An 18303-nucleotide genomic window follows, 5' to 3' on the forward strand; every position below is an offset into this window, starting at 1 on the left:
ATTGTGCTAAGTTGCCTACATACCTTTGACCTTTCCTTTTTTGGCCCAAAAATTATCACCTCTGTCTTCTCCACATTTAACTGGAGAAAATTCTGGCACATCCATTCATTGATTTGTTTCAAGGCTGCAGTTTTATTTGACAATCCACTGCAATCCTTCTACATACAGTATACAACAATGCTTTAAGTACATCATGAGATAATAATCTTACTCATGGCGTTCTCCAATTTGTGACCTTTGTAGACATGTGCCGATTACCGGTTTCAAGATATACCATGGTATGAAAACGTCACGGTTTCAAAAAGGCTAAAAAATTTTTCCGTCATTCCGTCCCTACGATATTAGCTATTTTTAAGTCCTAAAAATGCAGGGCAAAGTCCCTCGCTTGCAGCTGCAAGGCTCAACCCACCCCCACCGGTTGTCGCTCAGTGTCGGTGAGTGAGCTGTGCTACACGATGGCTGGAGGAGGTGAAACTCCTGAACTTTTTCCCCCCGTCGAAGAAAACAAAATCACTGGTATGGAAGTACTTCGGCTACAGAAACGTTACAGACGGCCGCGGCTTAGAGGAGGAGGGCCAACCGACATGTAAAACATGTTTGCGGAGGGTGGCTGCCGAGGAGACAATACCTCCAATATGATTTCGCATTTAATAGAAAATTAAAGGTTAGTAAACACTGTCATGAATGTTTCCCACCAGCTACGAGAGTTAACTCCAGCGTGTTTAGTGTGACTAGCGGTGGTAAAACGTGTTTTTTTTTCTCTCTCTGGCAACTGTCTGTGTTGAGAAAGAGAGTGTATGTACCATGGAAACATGATACGAGTCATACACACTTGTATTTTATGGAATATAATTCAATTATTTTGGTTCTGACAGTAATAATGTTAAGCTGTGTCTGTGGGTTTAGGCTCACCTAAAGGACTGCATTAATTTTATCTAGAATATTTCAGTTATTTTTGTTACTTTTTAAAATGTATTTTAACTTAGCAAATTGGAACGTAACTATAATGTTATTGTTTTGAGACATAAAAATCCTATTCAATGGGGAAAAAGGTGTTTGTTTTTTGTTTGTTTTTTAACCCAGATAACTCAAAGTAACACATTTTATAGCTGTGATTGCAGTACCTTGAAACCATGATATTTTGGCTAAGGGTATCATCCTGTCAGAATCTCATACCGGCACATGCCTAGTTGGCTGGGCAAAAGTAGCAGAATCGCCGGTTCCCATGGTTGTTGTTGTTGTTCTTGTGGTTTAACGGCGTACTCTCGTGGGAGGAAGCAGAAATGCAGAGGAAACTACAGTGGCTCAGATTAAAGAATGGTGCGGCTGGAGTCCTGTAATATGAACAAATTCATTTGTATTTTATGCCCCCCTCTATTTTTAACAGTAAACGTCTGTCAGTACTCCAATTTTTTTCTGTGTATACTAATTGTGACATATTCTACAGCTAAACCCATGGTGGTCAGCACAGGAGCGGTGAGGATGTCGGTCCCCATTGTGACGGCTCAGACGGTAAAACAGGTAAAGGCCTAAACCTCGTGCGCCGTTCCTTTCCGCTTCCGGGCCTCACGGTATCCCTAACCCTTCGCCTGCAGGTGGCGCCCAAACCAGCCACCCAGGTGGTCACCGGGTCGACGACCCAGCAGCGCCTCATTATGCCCGCCACAGCACTTCCCCAAATCCAGCCCAATTTTGCTAACCTGCCGCCAGGCACCGTCCTAGCGCCGGCCCCAGGCGGCGCGAATGTGGGCTATGCCGTGTATCCGGCACAGTACGTCACGCAGGTAGGTAGTGTTTCTGTTGTTGTCAAACTTAAGAATATTGATACTCACATGTGTGTCATGTGAAGCTTCAGCAGACGCCCATTGTGACCCTTGCTAACAACTCCACATTTTCCAACTCCGCCGCCACCGTTCAGACTCAGGCCCGACTACCGCTCAATGGGTAAGTAGTAAACAAAACCTTTATCCTATTATACTCATGGTCCAATTTGCTAGTATGTTGTTTTCAAAAATAAAAATCATGTTCAATGGAATTTTGTTGTCGTTTTTTTTTTTTTCAACCCAGACATCTTAAAATGACACATTTTAGAGATGTAATTGCAATACCATTCAACCGTGATAATTTTGCTTTAAGTGAACATACCGTCAGAATCTCATACCGTCACATGCCTAGTGTAAATATACCCATAGCGTGATGCTGCCACCCTGATGCTTCACAGTGGGGATGGTGTGTTTTTTGTGATGTGCAGTGTTTGGTTTCCGCCAAACATAACATCACTGTTGAAAACCACTGTTGAAGACAAGTTATATTGGATCTCGACTAGAGTTTGCCAAAGAGATTGGGGGGGGGGGGGGGGGAGCTTTTTGGCCATCAGACTAGACATTATTTTGTGCTAATAATGCCAAATTGTTTTGACCATGATTGATTTATGAATGCAATAAGTGGGGAAAACGTATAGTGTATATGGCGTATACATTACAAAAAAAACTACTTTAAAACTTGTTAAATTCCCTTGTTTTCAGTGTAAATCTACTAGAAATAAGTGAAATTATCTGCCAGTGCTTCAAATGAATTTCAGAATGATTGAAATAAGAAAAATAGCTGAAAATAAAGCTTAATAGACTTATTTTAAGCAATTAGTTTGTATTTTTAATCTAAAACAAAGCTTTGAAATGTCAGAAGTGTTATTATTTAAAATATTGTTGAAAACATTTTTTTTGACTTAGGTGAAAAATTACCAACTTTTAGATGCATGGACTTCATAAGAAAAAAACAGTATTTATGATGTCATCACTACAAATTAAAAGCGGAATATCGACAAAACCTTGACAGCACATATGATTGACACCATTTTTAGACAGGTTACATCAAAATGGTGGGCTGTTTGACCTCAGATTGACATATAAAAGAATTGTAAATTTCTCAAAAACGATCGCAGCACAAACAACTTTTCACATTGCAAACTTAGCACAAACAATTGACATCATTTTTATATAAATTTGCGTGAAACAGGGGCGCATCTTCACGGAGGTTGAGCTAAAGCCCATCTCCGATGAAAACTAAACTTCAGAGTTGAACATATTTATTTCCGTTTGATACTCTTATCCTTTTGTTTTTAACGTGTCCTGGATTTTTAACTACAGTATTGGGGGGGGGAAATCATTACTATATGAATCAGTTAATTAAAAAATATGTATACAAATTATTCATTATAAAAAGAAAAAGTAAAGAAATGAAAATAATAATGAATAAGTTTTATAAATAGGAGAATACAGCTTTTCTGATATTAAAGATTTAAAAAAGATATAGAATATTTACTATTTTCACTTTTTTTTCAATCAATAGAAAAAATGCTAAAAATAGAAAATATAAAGCAGAATATTTCGTATTAAAGGCTTAAAAAAATGAATTTGGACAATGTTTAAGTCAACAATATCTCGAAATCATCAACTATCAAAATATTTTTCGATTCAGTTAATAATTGATTAGAAGTTTAATATGACAGCCCTAGTTGCCACACATAATAACCCTCCGAAGAAAATCCTAAATGTGATGTAACCCGTGATGTCCCTTTTTCCTCACAGCATGTCGGCAGAGGCGACGTCCCGGCCAAGGAAACCTTGTAATTGCACAAAGTCTCAGTGTCTTAAACTGTAAGTATAACAGCATTGTATTTTGGCACACAACAATTGAAAATATTTTTACTGCACTCCGAAAACTTGCACTGAATGGAAACTCACTTGGAATGCATGAAAAAGAGATTGACTCCTGTCCCGATATGTGTGGTCGCAAAACACGCAAAAACGATCTGATTTGCTGTAATGAATGTCAATCAGAGGTGAAACGCTATAGGGAGGCTTGATGATAGGATAACGTTGTTCTGACATTGGTTCTTCCACTCACTGAAGTCCCAATCGTTTGCAGATTTTTATATCGTACATACCTAATTTCTGCCCCCCGACAGATATTGCGATTGCTTCGCAAACGGCGAGTTCTGCAGCAATTGCAACTGCAACAACTGCTTCAACAATTTGGAGCATGAGACCGAGCGCTCCAAGGCCATCAAGGTAAACAGCAACTCTGTAATAACACCCTGAAGTGGTGGCCAGGGGTAGACACTTCACTGACTAGTATACGGGAGATTTAAACTGTACTTTGGTAGTATTAAATATAACACTTAAAGCTTTAAACATAACAACTAAAGGGTGATACTTCTTATGAGCGCTGCCATTTTAGGACGTCAAATTATACGAAATTATAGACTCCGGCACGTGATAATGGGTATTAATGACGTTACTAGGAAGGGCGGGCAATATGGGATATTCCCATTTGGTTCGCTGAGTTATTTTGAACACAACTGTATAAAAAAATAACAAATAGAAAAATATATATAAATAATACAATTCAAATGAATAGAAACAGGTATACTCTAGTTATAACCTCCAATGCCCTCTAAATATGTTTATTTTATTTTTTTTTTTTTTATAGGTTAAGAAAATACTAATTAAAACTAAATAAAACCAGAAATATACTGTACTTTGTTTGTGGTGTCCAATAACACTCTAAAGTTGTTTTTTCTTAGCATTTAACTCATTGCCTGCCATCAGTGGTGGATGAAGTACTCACTTTTAAAACTGCAGATACAGGGGCAAAAAACTACTGCAGTAAAAGCACAAATATCTAAAAAATAAATAAATAAATAAAAATACTCAAGTAAAAGTACAAAATTACTTGCTTTGCTTGCAAAAAAAAGTGATATACAGTGCCTTGCAAAAGTATTCGGCCCCCTTGAATCTTGCAACCTTTCGCCACATTTCAGGCTTCAAACATAAAGATATGAAATTTAATTTTTTGGTCAAGAATCAACAACAAGTGGGACACAATCGTGAAGTGGAACAACATTTATTGGATAATTTAAACTTTTTTAACAAATAAAAAACTGAAAAGTGGGGCGTGCAATACTATTCGGCCCCTTTACTTTCAGTGCAGCAAACTCACTCCAGAAGTTCAGTGAGGATCTCTGAATGATCCAATGTTGTCCTAAATGACCGATGATGATAAATAGAATCCACCTGTGTGTAATCAAGTCTCCGTATAAATGCACCTGCTCTGTGATAGTCTCAGGGTTCTGTTTAAAGAGCATATGACACGAGAAAAAAAGTCTTAAATGGCATTATTATGTGAATTAGAATCATATTTTGAGACGATTCGACTATATACAACAATTTAGCAAAGCACAGATGACGAGAAATTAGTCTTTTAATCTGCCGGTTAGCCACGCCTACCATTATAGGGCTTTAGCGTCCCCAACAGGTGGATGACGTCAGCGGTAGACTTGGCTCATCGATTTTACTATTCAGCCCATTGAGGGGAAATTATTCAGAACGAGGAAAACGCGACGAAGAAAGCCGCAAAATGTCATTGTTTCAGTCTCTCTACTCCAATATTTTTACAGGATATTCTTTTTACCCAAGTATTTTTCCCCAATAGTTATATAAATGGCTTGAGAAGGACCAGTCAGCCCGTTGAGGGGGAACTATTCACAACGAGGAAAACGCGACGAAGAGAGCTGCAAAATGTCATTGTTTCTGTCTCTTCACTTTAATATTTTTACAGGATACTCTTTTTATCCAAGTATTTTCCCCAATTGCTAAATAAATGGCATGGTCATGAAAAATAACAGTCTTGTGCTGAATGGAATATGAAATAATAAAAATGCATTTATTCAGGACGACATGGCAAAATTACTCCATAATGGTCAAAACTGTCGACTTCACCTTTACTGTCGCACCTCCCGAACGATATTTTATGACACCTAAATCGGACATATGTCATTTCCCTTCCCCGGCTTCGGAGAATGTAAACAAACCAGAAGGCGTGGCAGCTAGCCGACATGCTAACCCGAACCGAGTGATGTTTCAAAGTCTTCAAAGCGGAAAATCACACATAGCTATCCTGGATTATTTGACATGACGACCTGGTTGTCGAATGTCTTAGCGGATCGGCAAACCGCCCGGCAGAGAGCAATTTACAGTTCGTTCCCCGGAGGAGGGTGGCTGGAGTTGTTGTGCAGCTAACAGTGCTGCTGCTAATGCATTAGGAGAGCTTTTTACATGCCTGTCAATGATCAAACGTAAGTAGTCCTTCATTTAAAGGAAGTTTGTAGTGTTTACTTTGTAATCGCTGTATTCATATTTGACATAATACAAAACAAGATGTTTACTCACTTCCTCGTAAGTTCAATGGTCCCACAGTAAATATCCACGGTGAATGGGAACCTTTTGAAACTCCAAAAAGGCGCATACGCCACTCCCTCATACAGAATGATTTTTCTGCAGCCGTTTGGCTGGCGTGATGCGAAAAATAAACGTATTAATCCGCAAAATCAGCTGAATCCTTCGTCCTCATACACAACAGTACACTGTAGCGTGAAGAGGACGTCTTCTACCGTACACGTCACAGCGCCCTCCTCCTCAATGCGAGACCGAAGCCGGAAGTCACTCATTTTCATGGCGCGGGATTCAAAAAACTAAATAAATATAGCGATCGCTTCCACACACATCCAAGCGGTCCATATCATTCAGGAGCATAAAATACCGCGTGTATTATGAAATAAACATGCTTTTTCGTGTCACAGGCACTTTAAAGTGCAGAGAGCATTATGAAAACCAAGGAACACACCAGGCAGGTCCGAGATACTGTTGTGGAGAAGTTTAAAGCCAGATTTGGATACAAAAAGATTTCCCAAGCTTTAAACATCTCAAGGAGCACTGTGCAAGCCATCATATTGAAATGGAAGGAGCATCAGACCACTGCAAATCTACCAAGACCCGGCCGTCCTTCCAAACTTTCTTCTCAAACAAGGAGAAAACTGATCAGAGATGCAGCCAAGAGGCCCGTGATCACTCTGGATGAACTGCAGAGATCTACAGCTGAGGTGGGAGAGTCTTTCCATAGGACAACAATCAGCCGTACACTGCACAAATCTGGCCTTTATGGAAGAGTGGCAAGAAGAAAGCCATTTCTCAAAGATATCCATAAAAAGTCTCGTTTAAAGTTTGCCACAAGCCACCTGGGAGACACACCAAACATGTGGAAGAAGGTGCTCTGGTCAGATGAAACCAAAATTTAACTTTTTGGCCACAATGCAAAACGATATCTTTGGCGTAAAAGCAACACAGCTCATCACCCTGAACACACCATCCCCACTGTCAAACATGGTGGTGGCAGCATCATTGTTTGGGCCTGCTTTTCTTCAGCAGGGACAGGGAAGATGGTTAAAATTGACGGGAAGATGGATGCAGCCAAATACAGGAACATTCTGGAAGAAAACCTGTTGGTATCTGCACAAGACCTGAGACTGGGACGGAGATTTATCTTCCAACAGGACAATGATCCAAAACATAAAGCCAAATCTGCAATGGAATGGTTCAAAAATAAACGTATCCAGGTGTTAGAATGGCCAAGTCAAAGTCCAGACCTGAATCCAATCGGGAATCTGTGGAAAGAGCTGAAGACTGCTGTTCACAAACACTCTCCATCCAACCTCACTGAGCTCGAGCTGTTTTGCAAGGAAGAATGGGCAAGAATGTCAGTCTCTCGATGTGCAAAACTGATAGAAACATACCCCAAGCGACTTGCAGCTGTAATTGGAGCAAAAGGTGGCGCTACAAAGCTACGCAAGGGGGCCGAATAATATTGCACGCCCCACTTTTCAGTTTTTTATTTGTTAAAAAAGTTTAAATTATCCAATAAATTTTGTTCCACTTCACGATTGTGTCCCACTAGTTGTTGATGCTTGACAAAAAATTAAAATTTTATATCTTTATGTTTGAAGCCTGAAATGTGGCGAAAGGTTGCAAGGTTCAAGGGGGCTGAATACTTTTGCAAGGGACTGTATACAGAGATCTAAGACAATATTCAAAGAAAGAACTAGGAACTGCTCAATTTTCTTTAAAACTGTGCATAATGGGGGGGACAAGCAATAAAATTAACTGCTCTGTAAACAGAAGCTTAACAAGTTAAAACTCCATAATTTGGGCTAGGTTCATACTGCAAGTCTTAGTGCACGAATACGATTTTTTACGCATTTTTCCAACTCCAGTGAGGCATTAATTTGACGGTCTGAATGGGACATGTGGCATAAAAGTGGACCATTTCAAATCTGATCTGGGCCACATTTTTCCAGAATGTGGTTGCAGTTTGAGCTGTCAAGTCTCCCAAATCGTAATTCATGCAGCAATTACGTCAGCAAAGAGCGAGAGGCACGGAGGACGACAGCAATGAAGCTGTACATTAGCTTTAGCGCCTAGCTTGAACTAAGGCTTTTTGGGAAGAGGCGGGCTTGACAACAGTCATAAAAAAAGAAATTAAATGGGGGGGGCAAGCCTGAGAATGCTCAGTTTTCTTTCTGTGTACTAAATGTGCGGTACTGTATTTAAATATTGCTTACCTGACAGAGAGTGGGGCCAAACTGACCATATGTGTGTGCGTGCATTCAGGACGCACACACATGCATGTGTTCTATCGATCCCTATACACTTTAAATATAAGACTAAAAGGAGATAATTCATGTCATTTTTCTCCTCTTTTTGGAAATCAAAATATGATCACCCTAGAATGATGTAGAACCAGCATGTGTAGTCATTTGTTTTGATGCTTCTGCACATGCCGGTCAGTTTGCTCAGCGTGTCGGACTGCAAGTTAGTCTGTATACGTAATACTTGAAGGATCTCAATGGACAAAGGCAGTCTGAACGGCACGCCAAAAAACATTGTGCATTAAGACCTGCGGTATGAACCAAGCTTTAGGCCATGTCCACACGTAGCAGGATATTTGGCAAAAAGGAGACATTTTTCTACGGTTAGGCCTATCATCCACGCGCACATTTAAACCAGGGTTCTTAAGAACGACGGGGAAAGTGAAGAAGTGCGAAGTCTGCGTTTGTGGCGCCATCATGTGGACACTAATAACTAGGGATGGGAATCGAAATCCGATTCCAATTCGGAACCGGTTCCAAGTGTTTCGAGGCCTCGACATCACAATGAAAAAGCCTTAACGATCCCTTTAACGACTCCAAAAGACGCGTATTGCGTCGTGACGTGTCTTGTTGTCCAGACGCATCAAACTAGCATGGCGCCAAGAACCACTCGCTCCAAAGTTTGACTACACTTCACCAGGAAAGAGTGTGAAAATGAAAGGTTACGAAGGGTAAGCACGAGCATTGCAGCCATAAACATAACAATGACAGAACGTAGGTTCAAACGCTCGAAAGTGTGTCTTCACTTCACGAGGAAAAATTACAACAAAGCGACTTACAGTCATTGCAAGGTGGAGATTTGCTGACTTTATTCAACCATCACTTGTAGAGTGAAACTAAGAATAGAAATGAAACAAATCAATTTCGTCCCCAATAACAAACAGGTTTGCATCAACGTAAATCAGCGATGATGAGCTGCTAATAACAGTATGGTTAGCATTCGTTCGCTAGCATTAGCACATCGTTCAAACCACTACACAACTGGATTTAAGTGTCCGATCGCGAGTGGAAACAACAACAACAACACGAAAGATGATACATACAGGCGTTGCCTCTGTAGATATTAACATTAACAAAGAACATTGGCTCGTAGAAGTGTTTCCCTCTCTCACTAACTCGCCCACTCACTTGGATGCGGCATTTCTTCTTTGGGTGTAAGCGCGCTCTTCTTCACGTGAGCGCGTTCTTCTTCAAGTGAGGAAGCGCAAGGGCGCCCCCACTTGAGCGTGTAAGCGCCACAAAAACTAAAAGGCATGCAATTCAATGTAATGGTAAAATAATACACGTTAACCCAGCAGTCCCCAAACTGCGGCCCGCGGCCCAAATAAGGCCCGCCTCCACATTTGGTCCGGCCATTTTGAAAATTTTTTTTTCTCAATCGTATTATTTATTTTCTGGCCTTTTCCTTGAAGAATTCAGAGAGGGTTATTTGGTTATTATCTATTTAATTAATAGTGTTTTTAATATTAATTATTATTATTATTATTATTATTATAAAGAGTCCAGAAAGGGTTATTTGATTGTGGCTTTCTGAAAAACAATATTTTTTTACATTTATGCACTGCTGCAATCGTCACACTTTTTCTGTTACAAACTGACCCCGGCCCCTCATCAGAGAAGGGAAAAGTTATGTGGCCCTCACAGGAAAACGTTTGGGGACCCCTGCTTTAACACATATTGCCAAAGGCAGAACAAAAACATATCTGCCAATATATACCAATATTTTTTTATTTCTATTAGATAAATGTTTCAGTAAAATGTTACACATTCTTGTGTATTTGCCACTTATTGCCACAGTTAACATTGAGCCTTTGGGCCTCTTTTGATCTCGTTGTGAGTTTGTAAGGTTGTGACTTCTGATTAAACAAACTCGATGCCAATCAAAACGTTTGTTCTTCTTTTTCCCCAAATTAGAATCGATAAAGAATCGAATCGTTAAGCAATATCGATAATGGAATCGGAATCGTAAAAATCCTATCAATTCCCATCCCTACTAATAACTGAAGATTTAACTGGAAACGTCACTCACTGCGACAAACTTTGTCCCTACGTCACATATGAGACCAATGTTCACATTTGGAGTAAATTAGACAGGCGCATGGATAATTATTTCATTGTTATAAATGTACTTAAAATGAATGAAAGCGGTTGGCTTTGGAATTTTTTTTTTTTTTTTTTTTTTTTTTTACACAAACATGCAGGTGTGGGCGCAATTCTTTTTTTCTCAACGTATTAGGGCAGGATCCCTTGTTTTACAAAACCCTGCTTGGTTTGGACATGACCTGAGTTTAATGGCGGATTGCAAGCAACTATCAGGTGCATACCCCCACCTACTGTACAAGAGTATGCAGCACTCATCTGCTCTCACTGTTGTTGTTTTTTCTTTTTTAATCGGTCAATATCTTGCTACCTACCTAATCGTGCTTGAACTTGTGTTACTGCCTCAAGTGTTCAATTATGGTATAGTTACAGGGTCTTATCGAATGCACCAGAGGCATGAAAACAAAACTATCAATTCACAATGAAGAGAAAAACAAAAAACAAAAGGGTAAAGCAAGTGGCAATTTGAAAAGTAGGGGAGTAAAAAGTACAGATACATGCTGTAAAATATAGTGAAGTAAAAAGTACCACTTCATACTTGTACTTAAGTACAGTAACGAAATACTTTCTCTGTTACATTCCACCACTGCCTGCCATTGACAACGATAGATGTCAAATTCATTTAAAAGTGAGAGGACTGAATGTGTATCTTACATTGCCATTGACGGGGCTAGACGTCCAATCCATTTTGACTGGGAGGGGTGGCAGCAATCATTCACTGTCAGCCCTCCCAGTCAAAATGGATTGGACATCTAGCCCCGTAAATGGCAGCCAATGAGTTAAATGCGTCCCATATTGAGTCTTTCTGATAGTTTACTGTAGCAATATAATGAAATCCGATCCATGTGACATTTGTGCACCACAGACATGTTTGGACCGCAACCCGGAGGCCTTCAAGCCCAAGATCGGCAAAGGGAAAGAGGGCGAGTCGGACCGGCGCCACAGCAAAGGCTGCAACTGTAAACGGTCGGGTTGCCTGAAAAACTACTGCGAGTGCTACGAGGTGAGTCCTCTGCCAGCACCGCCTCCAAAAGTGACAAAACGTCCCATGCAAACTCCTCTATTTCCTCCCCACAGGCCAAGATCATGTGCTCGTCCATCTGCAGGTGCATCGGCTGCAAGAACTTCGAGGAGAGCCCGGAGAGGAAGACGCTCATGCACTTAGCGGACGCCGCGGAGGTGAGGGTCCAGCAACAGACGGCGGCCAAGACCAAGCTCTCCTCACAGATTTCAGACTTGCTCATGAGGACAACGCCTGTAATATCAAGTGGGGGCGGCAGGTACGCATGACTATGATGGATAATTAATAGGGAAATCATGTTGGAAGTTTCGATAGACCAGATTATTGAACGGGGGTCAGCGCTAGATACATCACAAAAATGAACCTAATTGTTAGGCTAAATGATCAATGCAAAATAAATATGTATTGAATTATACTAACTTTAATGTGTATTGGTTCAGGTGATACACCGTTCGATTTAAACCTTTGCTTTCAAAAACTACTAAAGAAACATTTTTGAAAACTTCCAGAATAAATGTATGGATTTTATTAGCAAATTTAAATTGCAATGTTTGAACAAAAATTATCTTAACCTACACAATGAAACAAACTTTTGAATAACCTCTTAACTATCCAGGAATGCAGAAAAATAAACATTTGTCTTCAAACCACTCATCATTGTCTGTCTAAATAAATAATCCATTATTGTCCCTTTATTAAAAAAACAGAGCGCTATCCAGGTATGGGTGACCACTTCAGGGGGACACTGGAGCACACCTAGTCCTAAACTCAAAATATTGTTACACCATATTTTATTTGACCATTTTTTTGACACAACTTTCACCTTCTTCAGGCTCCCGTACACGTTTGTGACAAAGGAAGTGCTGGAAGCCACGTGCGAGTGCCTCCTGGAGCAGGCCAAGTGGGCGGAGCAGACGCGGCAACCTCAAGTGGAGGCCGAGCGCCTAATCCTGGAAGAGTTTGGACACTGCCTCATGAGCATCATCAACTCGGCAGGCAAAGCTAAAGCGGACTCCGCCGCCATCAACAGCTAGGTCGCGGTTCTTATCCGCTAGTTGAAAACAATGGCCGGCTTGAAATGAACTCACTTGGAACAAGAGACATTTGTGTCGTTTGTCCTTTTATACACTCTTGCTTTCCTCTTTCTTATCTGACGTTTTAAGGCAGAAACATGGTGTCAAATGGTATGTTTGTGATCCCACTTGACAAAACACATTTTTATTTATTTCGACAAGTATTTGTCATTAGTTAGGGCTAATCTTGTTGCTTACTCTTAATTATTATAACAATTATTGTTATTAACCCAGAAATCCTGAATCTGTGCATGTAAGCACAACTCTAAATGACAAAATACTGGCCAAGCATCTGCAAATATCCTTGTGCTTAAAGAAGATGACATTATATTGGAGGATAAATATAAAATCCACAAGCACAAAATTCAACAAAATGTTCAAAACTAGCAGTAATTGTTTTACTGTGTAGTGAGTGTTTTACATGTTGGTGAAACACTGCATAATTTGCCAGTTTCAATAATTTTTAAATGAAAAAAATGTGTCACTTATCCCTCCCCACCCATCTTTTGTCAATATAAACATAAACATTTCGATAGTTCAGTAATCTGGTGGGAAATTGTGTACAGTTCGCTAATTGTATAAAAATAAAAAAGCTATTTGGCAATGTATTTAATTCAAACACAAAAACGTGATATTTGTTTCTTCGTTAATGTTGTTTTGTATACATAATTATTAGCTCGAAAGCAGTGTTGTTTTGTCCATTCAAAAGCAACTTTTTTTTAACCATCGAGGAAGAATTGACAGCAAGCGAAGAAGAAATAGCGGAAGAGGCGGAGCCTACCATTTTTCATCAGGCAGCGTGGTCCAATACGACGTAGGTAAAGAAATGTTGGTTTATTTCATTGTTTTCTTTGTAAACGTAAAGTATCCGTAAAGGTTTCATAGCTTTGAGATTTTTATTTATATTCCGAGCGTATTATTTTCATGGTTTTTGCACTGCCCTTGTGAAACCACGTTTTTCTTTCCAGTCGACGAAGAGCTCGAAACGCAAATTGAAGTAAAAAGTAAGTATATCTTTTTGCGCTAATTAATTTCAAAGGAATCCCAATGATTATATCAATCACTACCCATCTGACCCATTCATATGTTTGGGGAAGATTATACAAGTTATGATGATGAGGGTTTTGGGACTATTGCGCCTCAGAACGTGTAATCAATTACTGTTAATGGTTTGTTGTCGTTTTTTTCTCTTTCAGAGCTGTCCCTGATTGACCCTGGAAATTTGTATATTGTATGTATGTACTGTACGTCGAATAATAAATGTCTAAATCAACTTTTGTGTTTTATGTTATTTTATTCATTGGATGAGGATGACTGTCCAGCAACAGAATGTAAATTGTCCATATTTTAGGGAGCAGTGGTTCACACTTGTTAGAATGTGAAATAATGAATGATTTATTAATGTGTACACACCCGCGGAATGCCTAAAAACAAAAGATAAAAAATGAACATCGTTCCTTCCCAAGGGCGTAGGTTTGCATTGGGACGGGACGCGTCACTACCAACTTTTCAGGATGCTTAAATTGTCCACACTTTTATGCAATCTTATTTGCATTATGTATTGACTTCAATTATATAGGTAATTTAAATTGTCTTCCCATGTTGTAAGGATAGAATTAACGCTACCATTATTAAGTGAATTACTGTACTTTCAATATGTTTAGACTTACATCGACCCCTCTTCACTTGCAAAATGTGCTAGTAACCCAAACATTCACACATTTGTTCACAGCCGGTGTTCTGTGAATTTTTTCACCCTGATACTATTTTGCTCCCGAAGCTTTTGTGGTGGTGAATAAGCACTCTTTTACATTCAGTTGGACCCCCAAAGTTATCCAAAGGTGCTAAATAAACAAGAGATTATTAGATTAATTATTAGATTATTGTTTTTGCCATCGGTGCCGAGTAGCTGTAACAGTTGTAGTAGTAGCAAGTAGCTCTACCGATTTCACCAATGAGACCTCGCAAAAATAATCACATGACTCCATTATACCAATCAGACGCAAGCTTGCCGTTCTAGCTTCACGCCAGCCTGCTCAATCGTGGTCTTTAGCACCCGTAAAAAATGAAGTATTTGATATTGAGCGCTGCTTTCAACATGACTCGAAAGTGCAAATTTCAGCCTCTATCCCAGTTTTTATTTGGCACTAATTGACCAAGGAAAACCGGATATATGCTCATTTTGATTTCTAAATAGTAGGCTAATAACGAAGGTCACTATTAAAACTATGAACTGTTTTCTCCACCAGAGGGCACTCATGCTCTTTGGACGAATAATACCTCGTGTTGTGTTTTTTCTCATTGGAATTCAATGACTTTTTTTTTTTTTTTTTTTTTTTTTGTATTTCTTTGGCTTAATGCGGCTATGTAATGTGTTATTGTCCAGTATCATTATAACAACAATTCATATACCATTGTTTACAAAAAAAAAATCAAACAAAAATGAGCAGTTACTCAAAATGTTACTCTTACGTGAGTATTCTTTTCACTGTATACTTTTTAACTTGTAATTGAGTACATTTTTTGGATGACATACTTTTACTTGAGAAATATTATTTTGAAGTAACGGTACTCTTACTTGAGTAAAATTTTTGGCTACTCTACCCACCTCTGCGTTTAAATATTGCAATTTAAATTTGCTTATAAAATCCAGACTCTTATTCTGGAAGTTTTCAAAAATGTTTCTGTAGTAGTTTTTAAAAACAAAGGTTTAGTCAAGCGGTGTACAACCGAAACCAATACATATGCACTGCAACCCCCCCCCCCCCCCCCCCCCAAAAAAAAAAAAAAAAAACTTCCCTTGTTTTCAGTGTAAATCTACTAGAAATAACTGAAATTATCTGCTAGTGCTTCAACTAAATTTTACTCACTTTTATTTCTTGAAATAAGAAAAATACCTAGCTGAAACTTGTCAGAAATGTTGATAATTCAACAATAGATATTGTTCAAAACATTATTTGAAAGCATTTTTTTCTTGATTTAGGTGAAAAATGACCAACTTGTAGTTATATGGCCCTAATAAGAAGAAATACTGCAGTAATAGTAATATTTACTTAAAATAAGTGGAAGAATCTGATTCATTAATCTGTTAACCAGCCTTTAACACTTAGAACAAGATTGAGAAAATTATTCGACTAGATTTAAGAAAAATTATCAGATTAAGACGTTATAAATTAAATTTGTATTGATTTATTTTGCATTAATAATTTAGTCTATCAATTAATTTGGTTCACATTGGTGAGAAGTGTAGCCCTGACCACCGTTAACTCAATCTGCTTTGCCCTATTAATGTCCAGTCTCAAGGAAAAAATGTACATTGAGGTTATGCTGTTATGTCGTCCCTACCAATATTGTGACCAAACCTACGCCCTTGTTCCTTCCTAACCTTAGCTATTAAGTTAAAGTTGTAATTATTTTAGCAAAACATGTATTGTTTGCTAACATTTCAATAAAACATGATTAAACATTGTTTTCCTTCATATGAACAACAGGCTAAATTCAAACGATAGCTATTACGATATAACAGTATTTTGGTGTTGGCTAATTTTGGTTCTTGGTGTGATATTTTGGTGAACTATTATCAGGGGTGAAAGTGGGCCAGAACGGTCAGGAACGCAGTTCCGGTATAAGATTCAGGGCCAGAACGCAGTTCCGGTATAAGATTCAGGGCCGGAATGCTGTTCCGGTTGCCTGGCTCTGCCAGACTTTTCTCTGTATTTTTCAAACACTGAGAGAAATAGTCTGGGAACCATCCCATTAACAGCCTTTTCGAGCAGGTACAAAATCAATTGACAAATCAGATTCGTTTATTTGCGTGACGTGCTCTTAACGAGCAACGTCACTCTTGCGCGTCGGAAGTCGTCTCTACAACAAAGCTGAACAGGAGAGGCGAGAATATGTTCCAATCCACGGTAAAATCAGTTTTAAATTACCAAAACACATCGACACGAGTCAATGACAACAGTCTGTCCCGCGCTAGCCATGTTGAATAAACTCCGCTCTCCTCGTACGTTTACTTCCGCGCGCAAGTCCCTCGTCCTGCCGTCGTCGCTTTAATAACGTGACGTCTGTCCTGCCCGTCGCTGATTGGTCCACTCCGCTGTCTGTTTGCTGTGGCTTGCTCCGCCCTGGAAATTGTATCCGCGGGAATGGTGGCCAGACTCAATGGCTGGAACAGCGGTGAGTCTGGTGTACCAGGCTACTGTTCCGGTACACGGTGCTTTGATTCTGAAAATATGACAGCAACTGTCAACGCTATGTAAAAAAAAAATTGCTAAGCTGCCACAAATGCATTTCAGCTCCAAGAAGAAAACAATCTACCAACATCAGATTTACATACACAAGTGTTAAAAACAAGCATAATAAAGTGCTTGTGTAGCGTAATCCGTTTCCACCAATATTTATTGTTGATTTTATTCCATGGACGGCATGGAGGTGTCCCCAGCTGCTGCAGTTATCTGAGCCTGACGACGATGAGTCACGTCAATGTGCGAATGCAAAGCAAAACGCCTGGACTCATTTATCAGTTCAATTGGCTGACATACTGGCATGTGATCAGCAGAGATGGTTAGCTCTGATTGGTTCAAATGTGCATGTTTTCTGGAACAGCAAAAAATAAATAAATAATGCAACAAAAAAGGGCAAGGCAACATAAAATGGATCAAATCTTTAAGAGCAACAAAAAAGTTCAGGGGGCTTATTTATCATATTTAGTTTTATTTGCTCTAATGGGGAGGTTCAGAACATCTTAGCTGTCAATGTGCACTTTGGACTTATATTTTTGTTCATTGTACTTATTCATTTCCTTATGATTTAAAAAAGTCAATGTTTGCGCGATCTTCAAAATATATTCCATTTCACTCTGCATAATATAAGTCATTTGTCCGGTTTTTTTTTTGAATGTATGTATAAAAAAAGTAAATGTTTAGATTAGGGCTGCCACCTTTCAGAAATAAGAACTACGGGACACCCCCCTCGCTCCCAAAGCTGTACAGGCAGAGGAAAAAAAGGGACATCCCCAAAACTCGTAAAATGCATAGTAATGTATCTCTTCATTTTTATTCCGTATTAGTTCAATACGGAACGCAACATTTAATTCCCAATTTCTGATTGTTCCTTATTTTAAGGGACAGGTGGCAACCCTAGTTTACGTTAACTTCAATTGTAATAAATATCCTATGTTCTAAAGTAGTTAAAATTGAGATTTGGCATTTAGTGTGTGAGGAAATGGGGGGAAATAAAAATTAGGAGATGGATAGCTGTTTTTGTTAACTTTTATTTTGCAAATCATTGAAACAATACAATTTTGAATGAAAATCTGTTTTTGTACGTGTTATAGAAATAACTGCTGAAACAGTTTTCTTTGAATTTCAGTAGTTTATGAGGTTTGGCTCCGTGGCGACCTTCACGTTGGGGAGTTCCGGCAAGAAATTTTCTAGCCACTTTCACCCCTGACTATTATTTATTCAAAACAATTTTAGTTTTCAATGCTAAGCGGAAGCGGCACCAGAAGTCGCCGCTTGTTCTTCTTCGTGGTTCTACACCGTTCTTCTTCGTGTCTGGAGGTC

General features: G+C 39.1%; 1 protein-coding gene across 2 annotated transcripts in view; it reads left to right on the forward strand.

The window, feature by feature from the left end:
* lin54 (lin-54 DREAM MuvB core complex component) overlaps nucleotides 1-14009 on the forward strand; it is a 32754-nt gene extending 18745 nt beyond the window's left edge. Inside the window, exons 7-15 of one of the 2 annotated variants that reach the window (XR_009061172.1) lie at nucleotides 1448-1521; nucleotides 1596-1784; nucleotides 1850-1944; nucleotides 3588-3656; nucleotides 3968-4070; nucleotides 11508-11645; nucleotides 11720-11922; nucleotides 12496-13740; nucleotides 13933-14009. Coding sequence is in view for 1 of the 2 variants with exons in the window: in XM_057819686.1 (XP_057675669.1) it covers nucleotides 1448-1521; nucleotides 1596-1784; nucleotides 1850-1944; nucleotides 3588-3656; nucleotides 3968-4070; nucleotides 11508-11645; nucleotides 11720-11922; nucleotides 12496-12697 (1073 nt within the window). In the remaining variant the exon portion in view is untranslated. Of the gene's footprint in view, nucleotides 1-1447; nucleotides 1522-1595; nucleotides 1785-1849; nucleotides 1945-3587; nucleotides 3657-3967; nucleotides 4071-11507; nucleotides 11646-11719; nucleotides 11923-12495 lie in introns of both variants that reach the window. The other variant, XM_057819686.1, reaches the window with a different exon arrangement.
* The last annotated feature ends 4294 nt before the right edge of the window (nucleotides 14010-18303 follow it).

The sequence above is a fragment of the Corythoichthys intestinalis genome, chromosome 17 (genome assembly GCF_030265065.1).
Source record: "Corythoichthys intestinalis isolate RoL2023-P3 chromosome 17, ASM3026506v1, whole genome shotgun sequence".
NCBI lineage: Eukaryota > Metazoa > Chordata > Actinopteri > Syngnathiformes > Syngnathidae > Corythoichthys > Corythoichthys intestinalis.